This window comes from Calonectris borealis, chromosome 23 (assembly GCF_964195595.1).
Source record: "Calonectris borealis chromosome 23, bCalBor7.hap1.2, whole genome shotgun sequence".
NCBI lineage: Eukaryota > Metazoa > Chordata > Aves > Procellariiformes > Procellariidae > Calonectris > Calonectris borealis.
In genome coordinates, this window is record NC_134334.1 from 2,861,599 (window position 1) to 2,877,810 (window position 16,212).

Below are 16,212 nucleotides of genomic sequence, written 5' to 3' on the forward strand. Positions count from 1 at the left end.
TAATCCTCCCTAGCAAAGCTTTTACTGAAGCACTTCCAGCAAAGGATAAAGGAAGGAAATTCTGACAGATGGCAGGCGGATGCTGATTGCTCAAGCATGAACCAGACTAAGACAAGGATGCTAGTGAGGGATCAGGATCACAGAAACCTATTTCAGGCACTGTCTTTACCAAGAATTTCCACTGTCAATCCTATCCCTCCTTGCCAAGGCAGGGTTCTTCACAAAACCAGCTGTATGTTTATAACTCAGACTGCAAGGTGTGAGCTGGGCTTAACGCTTGCTGTCTTTTTTGCTAACCATAAAGCTAACTCATATCAGACTCAGTTTTGGAAAGCCACAGTGGGCAAGATTTCAGACCAAGGCTACTAAATGTGAACTAAAACGTGTGTGCGCACCTAAGACTCAACACTGTACTACAGAGAGAAGATTTTCTCAACTGTGCTCTCAGAGATGTCTAAACACAGCCTTTAATGGCAGAATATTGTACTGAGAACGATACAGAAGCACTGGTGAGCATACAAAGTGAAATGTCTTCTTATCATCCTTTAAACATGACTATTAGTTCAAAACACAGGCTAAGGATGTTTTAGTGAAGATTTCTCTTGCTTACAGTTTTGATCATGTAATTCCAGAAAAGATAAAGATAAAATACGTCACTGAAGTTTAATCCCTATTCCACAAATCAAACAAAATATTCCAAACTAAATAAGGGAAGCCCTAGTGTGGGAATATGCCCTAGTGTTCTGCAATGTACATGTTTTTTTAAGGAGGTACAGTTAGGTAGTTTATCTGGTAAATCATATTTTTTTAAAAAAGTAAAGTTATATTCATTCATTAACAGAATAAATTAATAAATAAATTCATATTAATACATTCATTAATACCTAATGAGCATTTTAAAAAGTTAGGAAGCAAACATCACACAAGAGTCAGATTTGATTCAAAATGTTACTCACCAAAATTTCTTAGTCTAGCAGCTTAAACTGATATTGCATAAATAACACATGTTGAAGAGGCTACTACAGTAAATAAACCAGCATCCCCTTTATTGCCTAGTAATCAAACGCCCAGCAGTTGTCACTCAGCTGCTATATTAGTTCAGGCTTACAGTATAAGCAGTCACAGATGGAAGGCTGGATTATTAAAGCTGCCTTGAATGGGTCTGCATTGCACATGCATATCTAAATGATAGCAAACACTTGTTCTTGTAATGCATCTGATTTAGAAATCCAACTGGTAACTAGACTAGACAGAGCTGGTTTAAGAATTATGGCTGAAAATAACTGTAAACTCTGTTTTGACTACAGTATAAAACACAACGTGAGAAAATATTTGTATTTCTCACGCTTGATTACACAAAGCATTTCCCTGTGTAGTTTGCTGGCTCCCCCAACTCCATTGTTCTCCACAAAAAAATAGGACTTTTGAAAATCTGTTAAGGTTGTGGTTTATTGGTGCGTGAAGTCTAGAAAACAGCCTGGGTAAAATGCACCACATCCCCTACTGAAATTCAACTTAGTGTCATCCCTGAGAAGGTGATACATGCAAAATGCCATTGCTGCTTTTGCACCTGAATATACTACTACTACCATTTTGTATAAGAGGAAGATTATCTCAGGCTTGATTATTTGCAGAACTCACCAGAGTGTGCCTCACTATTCCAGCCCTAACATAAACCTGATGAGTTTTGCTTTGCTATCCCGCTTACAGACACTGATTTATCTTCCAATTACTAAGCATATATTCAGCAAATGGATACAAGATTGCGAAAAAAGGTGGTCTTCGGTGACACTGAGCTATCCATTCTTTTAAACTAAGGATGAGCGCCTCTCCCAAAACAGCCATAAAATTCAAACCAAACAAGACCAATAAAAAATGCCAGCAATTGGCAGATGTCACGAAGAGATTACTTCAAATGGCAAAATATAAAAAAAACAGTACTTCCTGCCACCAGAGGTTCAAACTCAGGTCATTTAAGACCTGAAATAGCCTTCAGGTAAAGGTGTCTTCAAAGCCTCTTTAGAAAACTGATTGGGAACCCTCTGCAGTGTCTGTCTGGGCTTAAGGCCTCTTAAATCCTAGGATTAGTGAGCTGCTACAAACAGTTATGTGTTGGCCTTGCCTAGGTTTAGCTGCTCAGGTGCCATGTGGTGGGTCTGGCAACAGCAGTGCAGGCAGTAGCAATTTGCTGTGCAAGGACATCACGCTGCGATCTCTGCAATTGTCCTGCCAGAGGCCTTAGCTTCCCCTGTCAAAGGATCAGCAACAGTAGCAGTTGCAAGACTGGATGCATGGCGATGTCCTCTCACAATGGACTGAGAGGGGAGACCAGGGAGGGACTGGAAACTCCCAGCTCTTGATCTTTGGTCAAAGAGACAGTTGATGTGCCAGCTCCGTAATACAGCTGCATTCCACGGTTCTACATTTGATCTCGCTGATGGTAAGCTACAATCATGATATGTAAGTAGCCCCTCCTTCATTATGCAAAACCAAGATTATTGGATGCTGTCAAATTTGGTGGGCTGTCTCTCCATCCACTCCCTTTATAAGCCTTCTGGCTAATTAACACTCCAGGGGGCTCATCACTGCACTTTGCCTGGGTCTTGAAAGCAACACGCTACTGTGCTTGAGGCTCGTTGTAAAGAACCAAAAGATACCCATTCCCTGCCAGAGAAAGGAGGTGAGAGAATCTTGATCTCTAAAGGAGACGCATCCTGTGTTTCATACCCATTCAAACAACAGCAGGTAGCAACAAAACCTCAAGAAAACCTAAATCCACCGAGCAGTTACCATGTCTTTTTAAATATACAGCTTTTTTTGGTCCTTGGGGAACGGCCAAAGGTTTTCTCTTCTATTTTATTAAGTAAGAAAATTGAGATGAGTGATCTAAGCAATAGTCCTAGTGAGTCATAAGTATGCAATTTTTGTTCTTCAAAAAGGATGCTGCATTGCAATGTGTCTTTACAGTTCAGACCTCAGTTATTCCAAAGAAATCCTCTCTGGGGCATTGTTCAAAGGTGATCTCCCTCCCTGTCCCTCGTTTCACTTTTTTTTTTTTAATCAGAACATTCCATTCTTAATGCAGAGCAATCTACGGAACACTAGACCAACAAGTCATAGGATTACATTAGCATTAAAGCAAAGGTGTTCCTACTTCTTCCTGCTCCTGCACTGCAAGACATTTCTGACTAAAATTGTTTCAGTTTGCCAGCTCCCTGTTCGAAAGCTCTTGCATAAAACACATATGCATTGCAGTTATAGTACAGTATTCTACTGCCCAACTCAGTCAAATGACTGAAACAAAAAGCATTTCTGACAGCCTGCTTTCTCCAAAAGCTTAGTGACACACACCCCTTTTTCTTTCTTTTTTTTTTTTTTTTTAATTAACTGCCTGGTATCAGGAAGATCATTGCTCCTGCTAACATACAGTAATGTAAATCAGAATACTGCTAGTTTAACAAAAGACTTGGTATCACAGAGTCTGGCCTATGTCTAGACTTCTTTTTATCAACTCAAAAAAAGTTAATTTACATCACATCTTCTCTAACCACTGAATGAACCACACTCGCAGAAAAAAACAAAGGAGTTTAGGAAAAAAAAACAAACCAAAAAGCCACTAAGAGGCAAGCATCATCAGACATCAACTTCTGCTCTAGTGGACATCTACCTCCAAAGAGCCCTCCAGTGCTTTGGTGACATTCCAGAGTGGTGCTGCAGTGTTTTGTGAAAGTCAAACAACTCACATAGGACAGTACTAGGTCCAGCAAGTTTACTGGCGGTCTTCCAAGCTCTCTTTTCACACTGACAGCAAGCACTCTACTGCCTAATTCAACTGGCAGCCTGGACACAGGTCAGATACAAGCCTTGAAAGGAAAAATTGCTCTATTTACATCTTACACCATTCAGATTCCTCAGAAAAGGAAACAAGTTCTGCAAAGGATAAGAGTCCTGGGGGGAAATTGCCTAGCAATCTGCCTTTTGATAAATGATAGCATTCTGGGGTGTTCCTGATGAGAGTCAGGAAAGGCAACAGAGCTGGCCTGCTGCCCAAGAGAATGCAGCACTGTGCCGCGCCCTGGAGAACCCCTGCAAAAGCCAGAAAATTTGGACTGCTCTGCAACAGTGCAGCCTCCTACAGTAATTGTTGCCTACTTTTTTTTCTTTTTTCTTTAAATGTGAGGAAGATTATGTACCTTAACAGCAGAGTGTACGTACAGCTCAAATAAAAGACACCTCTGAGTAACCACTTGGAGCTAACTATAAGATTCATAGAAAGAGAGAGAAAAAAATGTATGTCTATTTTTATATACATGCATATTTTTATACATGTATGAAATCACAAAGCTCATTTCACAATAGGATCTGGCTGGCTTGTCATATTAACGCAAGCTCAAGAAACATCCTAATCTGGTGGATAAACACAAGCCTCAAAGCTCAGAGGGACATCTTTGGACAGCAACATCTATCCCCTTTGCTAGCACTCAGAATTCTGGCTCAGCCACGCTGGCAAAACTATGGTAATCAAATCCAGAAAGAGCTTCCCATATGGGAGGAAAAACAGCTGCAAATCCAACACCACTGTCTTTAGCAAAGTAATTACACTTTTCGTTCCACTGACAGATGCAGTACACAGTGATATTTTCAAGGGGAGAAGGGGGGGGGGGGAGATAATCAATGACAGAGACCAGAGCTGATTTCCTATTACTTTTCCTAAAGGCAATAGGATTACAAGATTCATTTTCACACCCACCTTAGGAGGCACAAATGAAACTACTATTAAGACTATTTTTCAGTTCTTCCTCGGGACAGGAGAACAGACCTCCATGTTTTGGCACATCACGAATGAGCATAAAATTATGGGTGCTGTTCCACAAGCATCAGTGTAGCAGTCACTTCCACTAATGCTAATGGGCAGAGGCAGAGCACAGAGTAAATGAGAAGGTGTTGTTCTTCAGTGAATAGTAGAGACCCCGAGAAGAAATCAACAATTCGGGAGTGCAAGATTCCTGTCAGCCTCCCTGTGGCCACTCAGTTATCTGAGGACAGCAAACAGAAAAGCATGCCTACAAAATTATTTACTTGGGGGGGAGGAAAAGAAAAACCAGAGCAGACAAACATTTTGAATTTTCACCTTAATTTAATTTTTCAGAAAAATTCTGCTGATTTCTGCTGTTTCAAGCAGCTCCATAAAAGTACCAGATCCAGCCTTACATTATTCTATAGGACAGTGGTCCCCAAACTTTTTTTGGCTATACAACCCTATCAGTAAAAAAATTTTGAGCACATGGTTAACTGGACTTCCCCTATAGCACCACTTACGGTTGTGAGTGTGCTGTCTCATAGCGCTCGAAGGAGTGAGACAGATCATGCTTGTTGTTCATGTAACACTGTGTGCACAAGTCATAGTCAAAACACATTTTGCACTTCCACCGCATTCCCCGTATACCATGCTTCTTGCAACAGTCACAGATGATGTTAGGGTGACGAACACCTAGGAGAACAAAAGCAAAGGAATAGAAGATCGACACAAAATCCAGGGAAACCAGGCTGACCAGGCTCTTAGAACTACATCAGCATGTTTTAAAGAGAAAAATCATGTACTGTGCATGTATTGAAGATGATGCAATAATATAATACAAAGTGATATGTGTAATATGAAGTATCCATTTCCCAGCTTAAGGGACTCTCATCCTAAAAGTCATGCCAGAATCTAGCAGAATGACAAAAGTCACCAGAACTGTTAGACCCACAGATAAAAAAGAAAGAAGAAAGAAAAGCCTTTGCATAGAGGCAAACAGGAATTTCACTGCCATGAATTGGCTGAGCGTACACTGCTGCTCAGCATCAGTCCAGAGGCAGCGGCAAAGGCTAAACATTCCAGCTAGCATGTGGGGCAGGTGTTACATATACCAAAGGAGATGGGTTTACAGTGCTAGTGTTTGTGCTTCTTGTCCATGCTATACTTACCTATTTGTGCGTTATCATACAGAAGAAGGTCGTATGCCCCTTGGAATCCAGTCCGATAATTGGTTCTGTTGCCTTGATCCCACTGCACGACCACAGTCTTATCTGGAGTGGTTGGGCTGCCTGTCCGACCAATCTCAACCACAGTCCCAACATTCCCTTCACCGCTGTCCTGGCTGCCCCACTTCCAGTCCACTCCACGAACTACCCGCATCCCAACCTGCATGCTGGCATAGGGGTCTGCGTCCATTGATCTGCACAGCAACCCCTAAAATTCTTCCACGTATGGGGTCTTGGAGGCAGGCAGTATCATCAGCAACACATTCAGCATCGTCAGCAGCATGTTCAGCACACCTAATAAGACAACATACAATTAAGTGATGCCACTCAACACTTCACAGCAATAACTTTCATAGCAAGAGGAGTGGATGCCATTTCAGCTCATACCCTTGGTACACAAACTCATGCTGAATTAGCAGGGCCAGTAGGTTTTCTAGATTCCACTTCTCAAATGAAAAGAACTCAAACCCCAGCTTGAAGTACTCGTCCCACTCTGCTGTAAACACTATCATAAGACATTCTGTGCAAAGAGATACTACTGAGGAACATCCTGACTACCTTCTATAAATCTTAATTACAGTCCAGCTGCTGTTTTAAAAATGACAGCTGCCTTTATCAAGCAAATTGGAAGCCCCTTTTCTTCATAGTACCATAGGTAAATTTAACTCCAACCCCATTAAAAAAAACCAACAAACATAATTAAAAATAAAGGCAAGAAAGGTAATTTTTTTTCCCCAGAATGACCTGGCTACAGAAGAGGCCTCATCTGCTGAGTAGATAAATCTGTACTTTATTTAAAACAGGGATCCTCACAGCTTTAGCACAGAAGAGAAGGATACGCAAACTAGCCAGACTTCCAAGGCACAGAAACATCTGCATAATATCCAAAAGACTTATTCCAAAGCACTGGGTATGAGGGAAGAGAACTGGGCAAGAAGTCTTTACAAAACTCCAGTACCAGCCCTTGATTTCAAATTCAGGAATATGTGCAACAGCTACCAGAGACACAATGGCAACAGAAACAAAAACTACAGAAAATAGAGTTGAAAAAAATGACCAGGAAAACACCAGCAGCATGATTTTAGCAACAAAATGTTAATACCGGTCAATTTTTGAGGAAGACTCTTCATATGCATCTTACCACATAATACTGCAGTGTTGATTCAGTTAAATGAAAGTTAGTTTTGGTTTTGATTTTGGGATACAGGAAGTTTTAAAGATGCATATGAAAGAAATGTTTGTCTGTTTTCTAAAAGTAATAGCAGTTTTTAAAGAAGTGCCAATGTCAGAGAAATGTCAATCTTTGCTGCTATTTATCAATGCTAGCTATAGCAGGAACAGGGAAGGGTTATTGCTTACGTGCAATAAGCAGATTTTGTGCTGGGATCAGTAAAAGCTTGGGATAGCCTTTCCAGCTGTTGCCATGACAATTGGTAAATGAGGTGAATACCACACGGACACAGCACATCCACAACTTTGAATTAAATCAAAATAGATTGTCAAAGCCTGGTTTACCTCTTTACCAGAACAACAAGACAGAGGAGTGTGGCTTTCAATATTTAGGGCCAAGCTGCTGCTTTAACTTCTGGAAAAATCTACGGTAGCCTCCTTTTATCTTTGGGCATCCCTGGGTCTCCCTCTTCCTCTCCATAACATCCAAAATTTTCTCAAAATTTAGGGAAAAAAAACCCCAACAGAACGTCAAGGGCCAAACTGTGCAGATTCCAAAACCACAGCAAATCTTACCAACTGCCATGACACAGAGCCAGTTCAAACCAGGCTGACAAACCCGCTGACAAGCTAATAGGATGTGTACTCAGACACGGCAATCGGAGCAGCTTTTGCCACGTGACATGTTGTTAACACTACCGCCTACCAATAAAGCAGCTGAAATCACCGAGGCCTAAAAATAAACTCTTCCTCCAGCCAAACATCCCCTTCTAAATGTACAGAAGAGTAGTCTGATGAAAAATCAAATTTCTAGCGTGCAGAAAGAGCCTAATTTCTGCTCAGCTTTAGCATCTCTCTCGCCTCAGACTTTTCCTGCTACGCATCACTGTGACATCCAAACATCTGTCACATGAGACCAACATCAAAACCAAACGTCCTTGTGAACTTCCTGTCATCTTTCATTTTAATCATCACTAAAAGATGCCTTGGGCAACACTTTCATTTAGACGTCCTTTGTGGAGGTGGATGTAACATTGCTGAGTTTAAGGTGCGCCGGTGTTCATTGTCTTTATGAAAACAGAATTATAAAAAAGAAAGAATATCCTTTTAGAAAGCACTGCAGAACCTAATGAGATTTGTACGATCCCCTCTTCCTCCAGATCAGACATGAATAAAATGGACACTTTATTGCTTTAACTAAGAGGCAGAACTGCTTTTTTAAAAAGCTGCTATCAACCAGACAAGACAGTCAAACCCACTGCAAAGAAAACAAATTGTAACATCCAGCAATACAAAGGTACTAGAGAAGCACAGTTCAATTATTCCTACATGGCTTTTCCTTAAAAACAACCACCACCCCTCCTGTTTCATCCAAGTGAACTGGTGGAAGGTGGGGGGAGGTAATAACAGTGGGAAAAGGAATTGCATGCTTAGAGAAGGAAACAACAAATACCACAGGGTTTATTAGATGAGGATGGAGTGCCACTCCGCAACCTTAAGAGTTTTATGCTATTTCAGTGGACCTTTTCCCTCTCCCCAGGAATGAAAGAAACATCACAGGCTTCAGAACTCTCAGCATTTCAAGGAAGGCAATGCCACTGCCAAAAATTATTCATCATAAAAGAATATTCCAGGCTGTGCCACAAACCCATAAAATTTAAGTCACTGCATAAAAGGAGGATGATCCCTTGCTACCTGAAAACAGCAGAGCAGGCTAGCACACTACATATTGTGACACTTGCTCAACAGAGCAGTCAAACAGCAGAGCACCAACCCCAGGTCAGCACTGCCTTGGGCCTAGAAATGTGTGACCTACATACAGGCAAAACCACACTTTCTCTGTGCACCTTCCCACTCCTTTTCTGACATGGATGCTACAGAGATCCCTTCTTCAAACTGCCAGCGAAATACACAAGCTACACAAAGCTACTACTTTCTACTTTGTAGAAAGAGTCCTGGAGAAATGCATCATTTCACTGCACTGTGAATTTACTTACGGATGCAACATGACATGCCAACATCAGGTGTCTTGTCGCAGAACTGCCAATAGACAGCAATCTCTGTCAATGTAACAGGTACTGAGTTGTAAGGACAAAAATCCATCTAATCAGTAGCCCATAATAAGCTGGATCCAGATGGGAACAGACTTTCTTCCCTACGAGGGTGGTGAGGCACTGGAACAGGTTGTCCAGAGAAGCTGTGGATGCCCCATCCCCGGAAGTGTTCAAGGCCAGGTGGGATGGGGCTTTGAGCAACCTGGTCTAGTGGAAGGTGTCCCTGACCACAGCAGGGGGTTGGAACCAGATGATCTTTAAGGTCCCTTCCAACCCAAACCATTCCATGATTCTATGATTTTACTGCTGCCACAGGCATCAAGCTTCCCTTGGTTCTGCAGGTCCCTACAACTCACAAAGGAGCTGCACATGTACTCATCCCACAAATCTAGGAAGCTCTCGTAGTTCAACTGTACACCTGTGATGCTGAATACTAGTTAATGGAGTTGTCTGTGCTGCAATGACCTTCATGCAATCCCTTGCTCACTGTTTTGAAGGCTGTCTTCTTAATGTGAATACTCCATTTGCCACACAAGAAGGCACCAAATGCATTCTGCATTCCCATCTGATCTGCAGGGGTGATGCATAACGAGTAAAGAACCGTTCAAAATCTTTACGAGATGAATTACAATGCTCATGCAGTCTGAACTTTGCCAGAGATCAGCATTATTTACTTCCTAAGTGGAAATGTTTCACTCACTGAAGCAAATACTCCTCCCTCGATGCTGTCTGGGTCATATTTATTCCAGGGAAGGATAGGTATAGCTGCCAGAAATGATTCACAGCGAAAACATCAGTTTCCCATGAGAGTTTAAAGTAACTATGAACAAATAATCCGTTATAAGACACAAGCATATTTCTGAATCCTGACCTCATCTACTGTGACAGAGGAAAGAACAGCCCAGGTGTAAATCTACGAGTCCATTCTTAGGAAATCCCAGTATTACTTAACTGGAACAAAAGGAAAATACTTTAGCGCCTTCAGTCTGCAACATCTGAATTGCAATAATTGCTGCAACTTTCTGCCAATACTCAAACTGTGCTGTTGATAGAAGGTGCTCTAGAGGCAACCTAACATCCATCTCGTAAGAGGCAAAGGTTGCTGCTGTACTGGATACACAGTAAACAGAACCGAACAGTGGTGTAAGCAGATTGACAAAATCAGTGCATGAAACTTGGTTATCAAGGTATTTGAACAGTACGGTAAACAGAGGAAGATGCAGGTGATGTTGTTTTATTTTGGGATTTTTTTTTTCCTTTACACATATTTTGTGGTTTGAATGGTCATCTTGGGTGAATTACTCCACCTTAGAGAACTTTGCCTATCCTAAGGATACTTCCTTAAGTACTCTGGCTACGGCAAACGCAAATCATACACTTTTTCAAAAGAGCAGCACAAGGCTGCGAAGCACAAGGTTTGATATTCCTCTAGCTTCTAGTTTCTGAGCATCCTTTGTGAACTCACATGGAGATGGCTGCTGCAGAACTTTTATTATTTTCAGCTCACTTGAGCCTGAAATGCCCAGCTTTCCCAACTGTTAAATCACAAGTCCCCAAAAAAGTCATTATTACGCTAAGCATTTTGGACAAGAACATCACCCCCCATCTCTTCCTATTTTCATTCTCTTTGACTCTTCCTTCTCCTCAGATACAGTCTGTTATTTTGGATATTGTATCTCTAATAACTGGAGATCTGCAGCATCCAACACCTACCAAGGAGCTCACGCTGTCTACTTACTTTCACCCTCTTGCTCTTAGGCGGTTTTCCAAGGAATACAAAGCACACCTGAGCTACAAACCCCTGGAACTGATGTAACAACTCGATCCTTTGGACCCAGGTGCGTTAGAGCAGGGGTAGCCCTGCTCCCCCCAGAGACACCCCTCAGGCGGGAGGATTGCTGCGAGAGCCGCGCCAGAGCAACGGGCCTCCTGCCATTAACCCTCGGCAGCTGCTGCCACCGCCCCGGATCGGCGGCACCGCAGCCAGAGCCCGAGCTCCGTCCCAGCTCCGCCGGCCCGGGCCCGCGCCGCGCCGCTCCAGCCGAGACGAGGGGCAGCCGGGCTTGGCCCGCCCGGCACGGCCCCCCGCCCTCCCGCCCCGCCTTACCTGCAGGCGGGAGCGGGTGCCGCCACGCCAGCCCGCTGCCGCGGCGGGGCCTTGCCCTCCGGCCGCGCCCCAGCGCCGGGGGCTTCCTCGGGCAGGGGCCGCCGGCTGCGAGGCACCGGCAGGCGCCCTGGGCCCGTCCCCCGCTCTGCGGTGCGGTCACAGCCGCGACAGCGCAGCCGAGCCGGGACATGCGGGGCGGCTCCCGGGCGGAGCTAGCCGCTGCCCGTCCCGTCACCGCTTCGGGCGGCCCCGGGCACGGCGAGTGCCGCCCCGGAGAGCCCCGTCCCGTCCAGGCGGGACGCTGAGGGCACTTCGACGAGTGACACCTCCCCGGGGGAGCTGCAGCGACCCAGCCCCGCGGCTGCAGGACTGCCAGGGCAGAGGCAGGAGGAAGATCCACCCCAGATGAGGGCAAGCCTCCCGCTCCCCTACTCGCCCCTAGAGCGGCAGCTCAGGCTGGCCCGGCCCTGAGGCACCGGCCCGGCCCTGAGCTAAAAGCAGTGTTTCCTTCCGAGAGCCCAAGCAGTCACCCAGGGCCAGAACCTGCCCCCTTGCAGTCACCTGCATCAGGCGATAGCGAGCGAGGAGCCGCCTTGTTCCCTCCAGACAGCACTCGAGAGGCTCCAAGCTCTACGCCCCAGCCAGCTGGAGACAGACATGTCCGTAGGTCAGATTCCCTAGAGAATGCCCACAGCGAGCATCACTATTTTTATGCTTTAAAAGCCATGAATCCTGACCAGACATCCACGGCCGCAGCACCAGACCACGTGCGATTCCCTCACAGTAATGTTTTGCATCCCCCTTAAAGTCTCATTCATGTGCATTCTCTGAATGCAAGTGCTGGGCCTCTGACATGAGCGTGACTATGCAACGGGGTACACTGGAACAGGGCTGGAAGCTGCCAAAATCTTCACCTTGGTGAATCCTGGGTGTACTGGGCAGTCATCACAGGAGTCAAGATTTCCTCCATAAATTCCCATTCAGGGACAGAAAATATGTAACATTACTAAGAGGAGAAAACACTCTGTCCTCTGCCTGACAAGAACAGGTAGATCAACACTTCTTGAAACTCAGTATTTATTTATTCAACACATTGTGTTCACACTGCCCCCATGACACTACTATGGAGCTATAAACCCGTTCTTCCACATGACCTTTTGCACATGGTATACAACGCAACGAGTAAGAGAATTAAGCTTTGGCACCCTCAGCACAACTCAGAGGTGGGTAAAGAAGCTTATTTTAATTAGAAGAGAATCTAAGGAGTTTTACAGCCTGTCTTCGGAGACATCCCCCCCTCATACAAATAGTGAATAAGCAGCACAGGAAGAACTACACACAGGCTTCAGTTTATTAAATTAACTTGCAGCAGACTGGGAGTTAGCTTACATCTCAGCTACCTCTATAGTCTTTCATCCTTTGTAAAACAGCGAGGGCAGAAGCAGCAATAGCAGCACAGTAAATTAATGTTGATGAGATTCTTCCATTGAAAAGCAACAGAAAATGTTGAAAGGATTAGGAGAACAGAGTGTAACTAACGAGGCCATAACAATCAATAGTTGAAAGTGGCAGTAACCAGATGAAATGAATGCAAACATTTACAGGGATCAACCAAATGGACAATGATCCTCTGGATCAGTGCTGATTAGATCAGTGCTCATAAGGACTTAACAAGTAGAAAAAAGGTATGCCAGAGACATTCCAGCTGTGAATTTTATTAGCTAATGAGCAGAATTGTGCTTCGGTATTTGATCCTCAACTCATCTCTCTCAGGGAAGAGGTGAACATACCAAGCAGAGCCAGGGCACTGTGCATAAAGACACTATTCACTTGATATCAGCAAAATAACTGCAAGCCAGTGAGCTCTGTCAAGACAAACGTCACTTGCTTTATCCTTCCTTGATCCCAATGCAGACTGGGCAAACCTCATAAAATGTTTACAGACATCTAGCACAGACAACCTGGAACAGAGCAGGTCATCAACACTGCCTGCAACAGCAGAAATCCAGAACAATTTCACTGCAGCACAGGCAAGCAATCAGAATGATGTCGTTCATTCTTCAGGACACAGTTCAACAACAAGACGCCAAAGGACACTGGTGGTGGTCCTGCCGGCCTCATTGTTCATTGCAGTGGGATTCTACGCAAGAGCAAAGGTCTGCAGTTCAAATCAGGGGTCAAAAGGATCTGTTCCCAACTAAAACAGGCAGCAGAGAGGCACCTGACTCAGTCAGGAGCAGTTTCTTCAACCATTCTGTATTAAGCTGCCAAAGTGGTTCCTACTCTCTCCAAGTATTTTATTTTAAGCCCTCACCATACACACACATACCACATTTTAACTGCTTGCTTCCAAGGGAACTTCAGGGACACAGTGCCTTTAAAAAAAGTAGTATCAAGCAATTAAACATTTAGATTGATCAACTACCACTACTGTAAAGTTTCAAGATTTATTTTTGTATATCCTCATAGTAGGAACATCAACAGAGATTCAAACAAGTTAAGTGTAATGACTAAACGAAGTCAGCTCATATTAGCTTAAGAACTTCTGCTATGGCTATGCAGCTGGGTTTTAGCTATACTGCTTTCTACACTACTCCTATGGGCATTCGCCCTACAGAAATAAGGCTTGACAGTGTTTTCCCCCTTTCCTGACACAAGCAGTGTTTTTGCGAAACCAACACAAGTTGAATACCTAAATACCTGGCCGAAGCTTATCTACACAATTAAGTATTGTTCCCTATCCCAGTTTCCCCACCTGCAAAACAGAAATAAATACTTCTGTATTCTTTAATAATAGACCACAACTAGGATCAAATACCTCTGACCAAGGCTCAAAGCTGCTGAGTTAATTACCAAAGCTAGTATTCATGCCAATAAGCTCAAACTCAGACTTACCCTTCACTTTTCTTTCTCCTCAGCAAACAGCAAGACCCCAGGACAGCACAGCGGCAGACACATGCCTGTGCTCTCATTAAAAGGACGCAGTGTAATTTCTCTCAAGGATACACACAATACCCACAAATACATTCACTGTTAAATGAAAGCAGACCAGAAAAGCAGCAAAACACACAGTAAATACTCCTTTTTGACTTACCACCATATAAGGACCACCCTGTAGCTTTCGTCCCCTCCCGGCTCCCAGGTGAGGCTAGGAGCCATTAGCCCTTGCTGCTGCCAGCTGGCCACGGTGCCGCAGGTGTGCTGCCTTGTGCAATTTCAAACCCAGAGGCGGATCCCCCTGGCTCCCCGCACACCTGAACTCTGTGCATTCAATCTCCAGTTTCTAGCAGGGCCCCTACCTGGAGACTTTTGCCTATCCCATGGCACTTTATTAATTCAACTCCAACTCACACCAGTTCAATACCCAGCTCTACCACTTGCAAATCTCTCTCCTCGTCTACTCTGAACTTTGGCTTTCTACACAGTCCGTTTGTATTGGGCCCAAAAGTCCTCCCATGGAAATACATATTCTAATTCTCTCACATTTCTTCAGAAATGAGTTTATCATCTACTCCTCAACTCAGGCAGTCTCTTACTTTGCACTAGCTTCCCCACTACTCAAACAAAACCCTTGCCTTCTTAGCAGGCCTCTTCTAATAAGCTCCTTGGTAATAGTGCCTTCTATTACCTATACATAAAACCCTACTAAATGAGAAAAATAACTCTAGTATAAGGGCTAATATTGCATTTTAACACGATAAAGATTTTTTGCTTTCAGAATAGTTGTTTCAATAAATTATTAATTCACAAACACTGGGCTTTAACACTACCTCACAACACAGCACTAGTACAAGTCCCACTTCTTGACATGGGAAAACATGCAGTCAGGCCCATTTAGTTGTTTATTGTTTTCCAGATCTCATTCCACAGCCCTTGCCCATACAAAGAGCAATGCTGTCAGATCAGGTCTTGTTTAGCCACTGAGACTGAAAGTCTAGTAAGGCCTCACTCTCCATTTTGGAGAAGGCAGTTTCCCAGGCTTTATCTTTTGTGGCTAACACAAAGATGGCTAGAGAGCCCACTCACATGGCAAATCCGCAGTGCCTAATTACAGCACAGAAGATACAAACTCTTAGTTCCCAGCACTAGCAGATCTCCTAAGGTAGAAGAGTGACACTGTCTCAGCCACCATGTGAGAAACTTAACCACTAGAAATTAGACTAAACCCATGAGATTACCCCCCTCAGCCCACCAAAAAGATTTGCAGAATTGGCTGAAGTGAATAGTTTAATATTCCACTGCAAAGCCACAAGGTCTCAATGATACTTTGCTTCACTTTTCCTTGTGCGGTCAGGATTTCTGTTTAGTCTAAATTTTGCAAAATGGCATCACTGGCACAGAGGGGGAGAAAAGAGCAGATGATGTTTCTGTGGCTTAAATATCAATAGCAGATAAATGAGGCCATTCTACTGACAAATTACTCTCAGCAGAAAAAAATCAGAAATGGGGCAGCTGCCACCATTAAAACCAATCAATCAAGAAAAAGCCTGCATGAGGTTAAACCATTTACATGCCCCATACCTCACCTGCTCTCAAAGTATATTTAACTGTATTACATAAACAGAATAAGGCAGGTCATTAATATGCCTTTGCTCAGGGATTAATATCTTGTCATTTCAGCTTCACTGTATAAGAGCAGGCACACATCCTGAAATACTGGGACATAGAGTGAGGAAATGCTAAAAATAACTAAAGGCGCTATGCTTAAAGACAGTCCCATTGAGTGCATTTTATCGCTTCAATCAACACTTGTCCTTTACAAATGCCAGCCCATTGATCTGTTTTGCCTAAACTGAATTTTACATTCAATTCACACTGATTGTATTTTATCACTGAGTTGTTATGGTGAGAGGGGAA

The 16,212-nt window shown here is 43.7% G+C and overlaps 1 protein-coding gene across 12 annotated transcripts in view; it reads right to left on the reverse strand.

The window, feature by feature from the left end:
- Positions 1-16,212, reverse strand: part of LOC142092367 (E3 ubiquitin-protein ligase MIB2) — a 72,974-nt gene that overhangs the window by 49,344 nt on the left and 7,418 nt on the right. For all 12 annotated transcript variants that reach the window (XR_012677035.1, XR_012677036.1, XM_075172296.1 and 9 more), the window contains exons 3-4: positions 5,968-6,318; positions 5,320-5,491 (exon numbers count right to left, since the gene is read on the reverse strand). Coding sequence is in view for 10 of the 12 variants with exons in the window: in XM_075172296.1 (XP_075028397.1) it covers positions 5,320-5,491; positions 5,968-6,214 (419 nt within the window). In the remaining 2 variants the exon portion in view is untranslated. The remainder of the gene's footprint in view (positions 1-5,319; positions 5,492-5,967; positions 6,319-16,212) is intronic.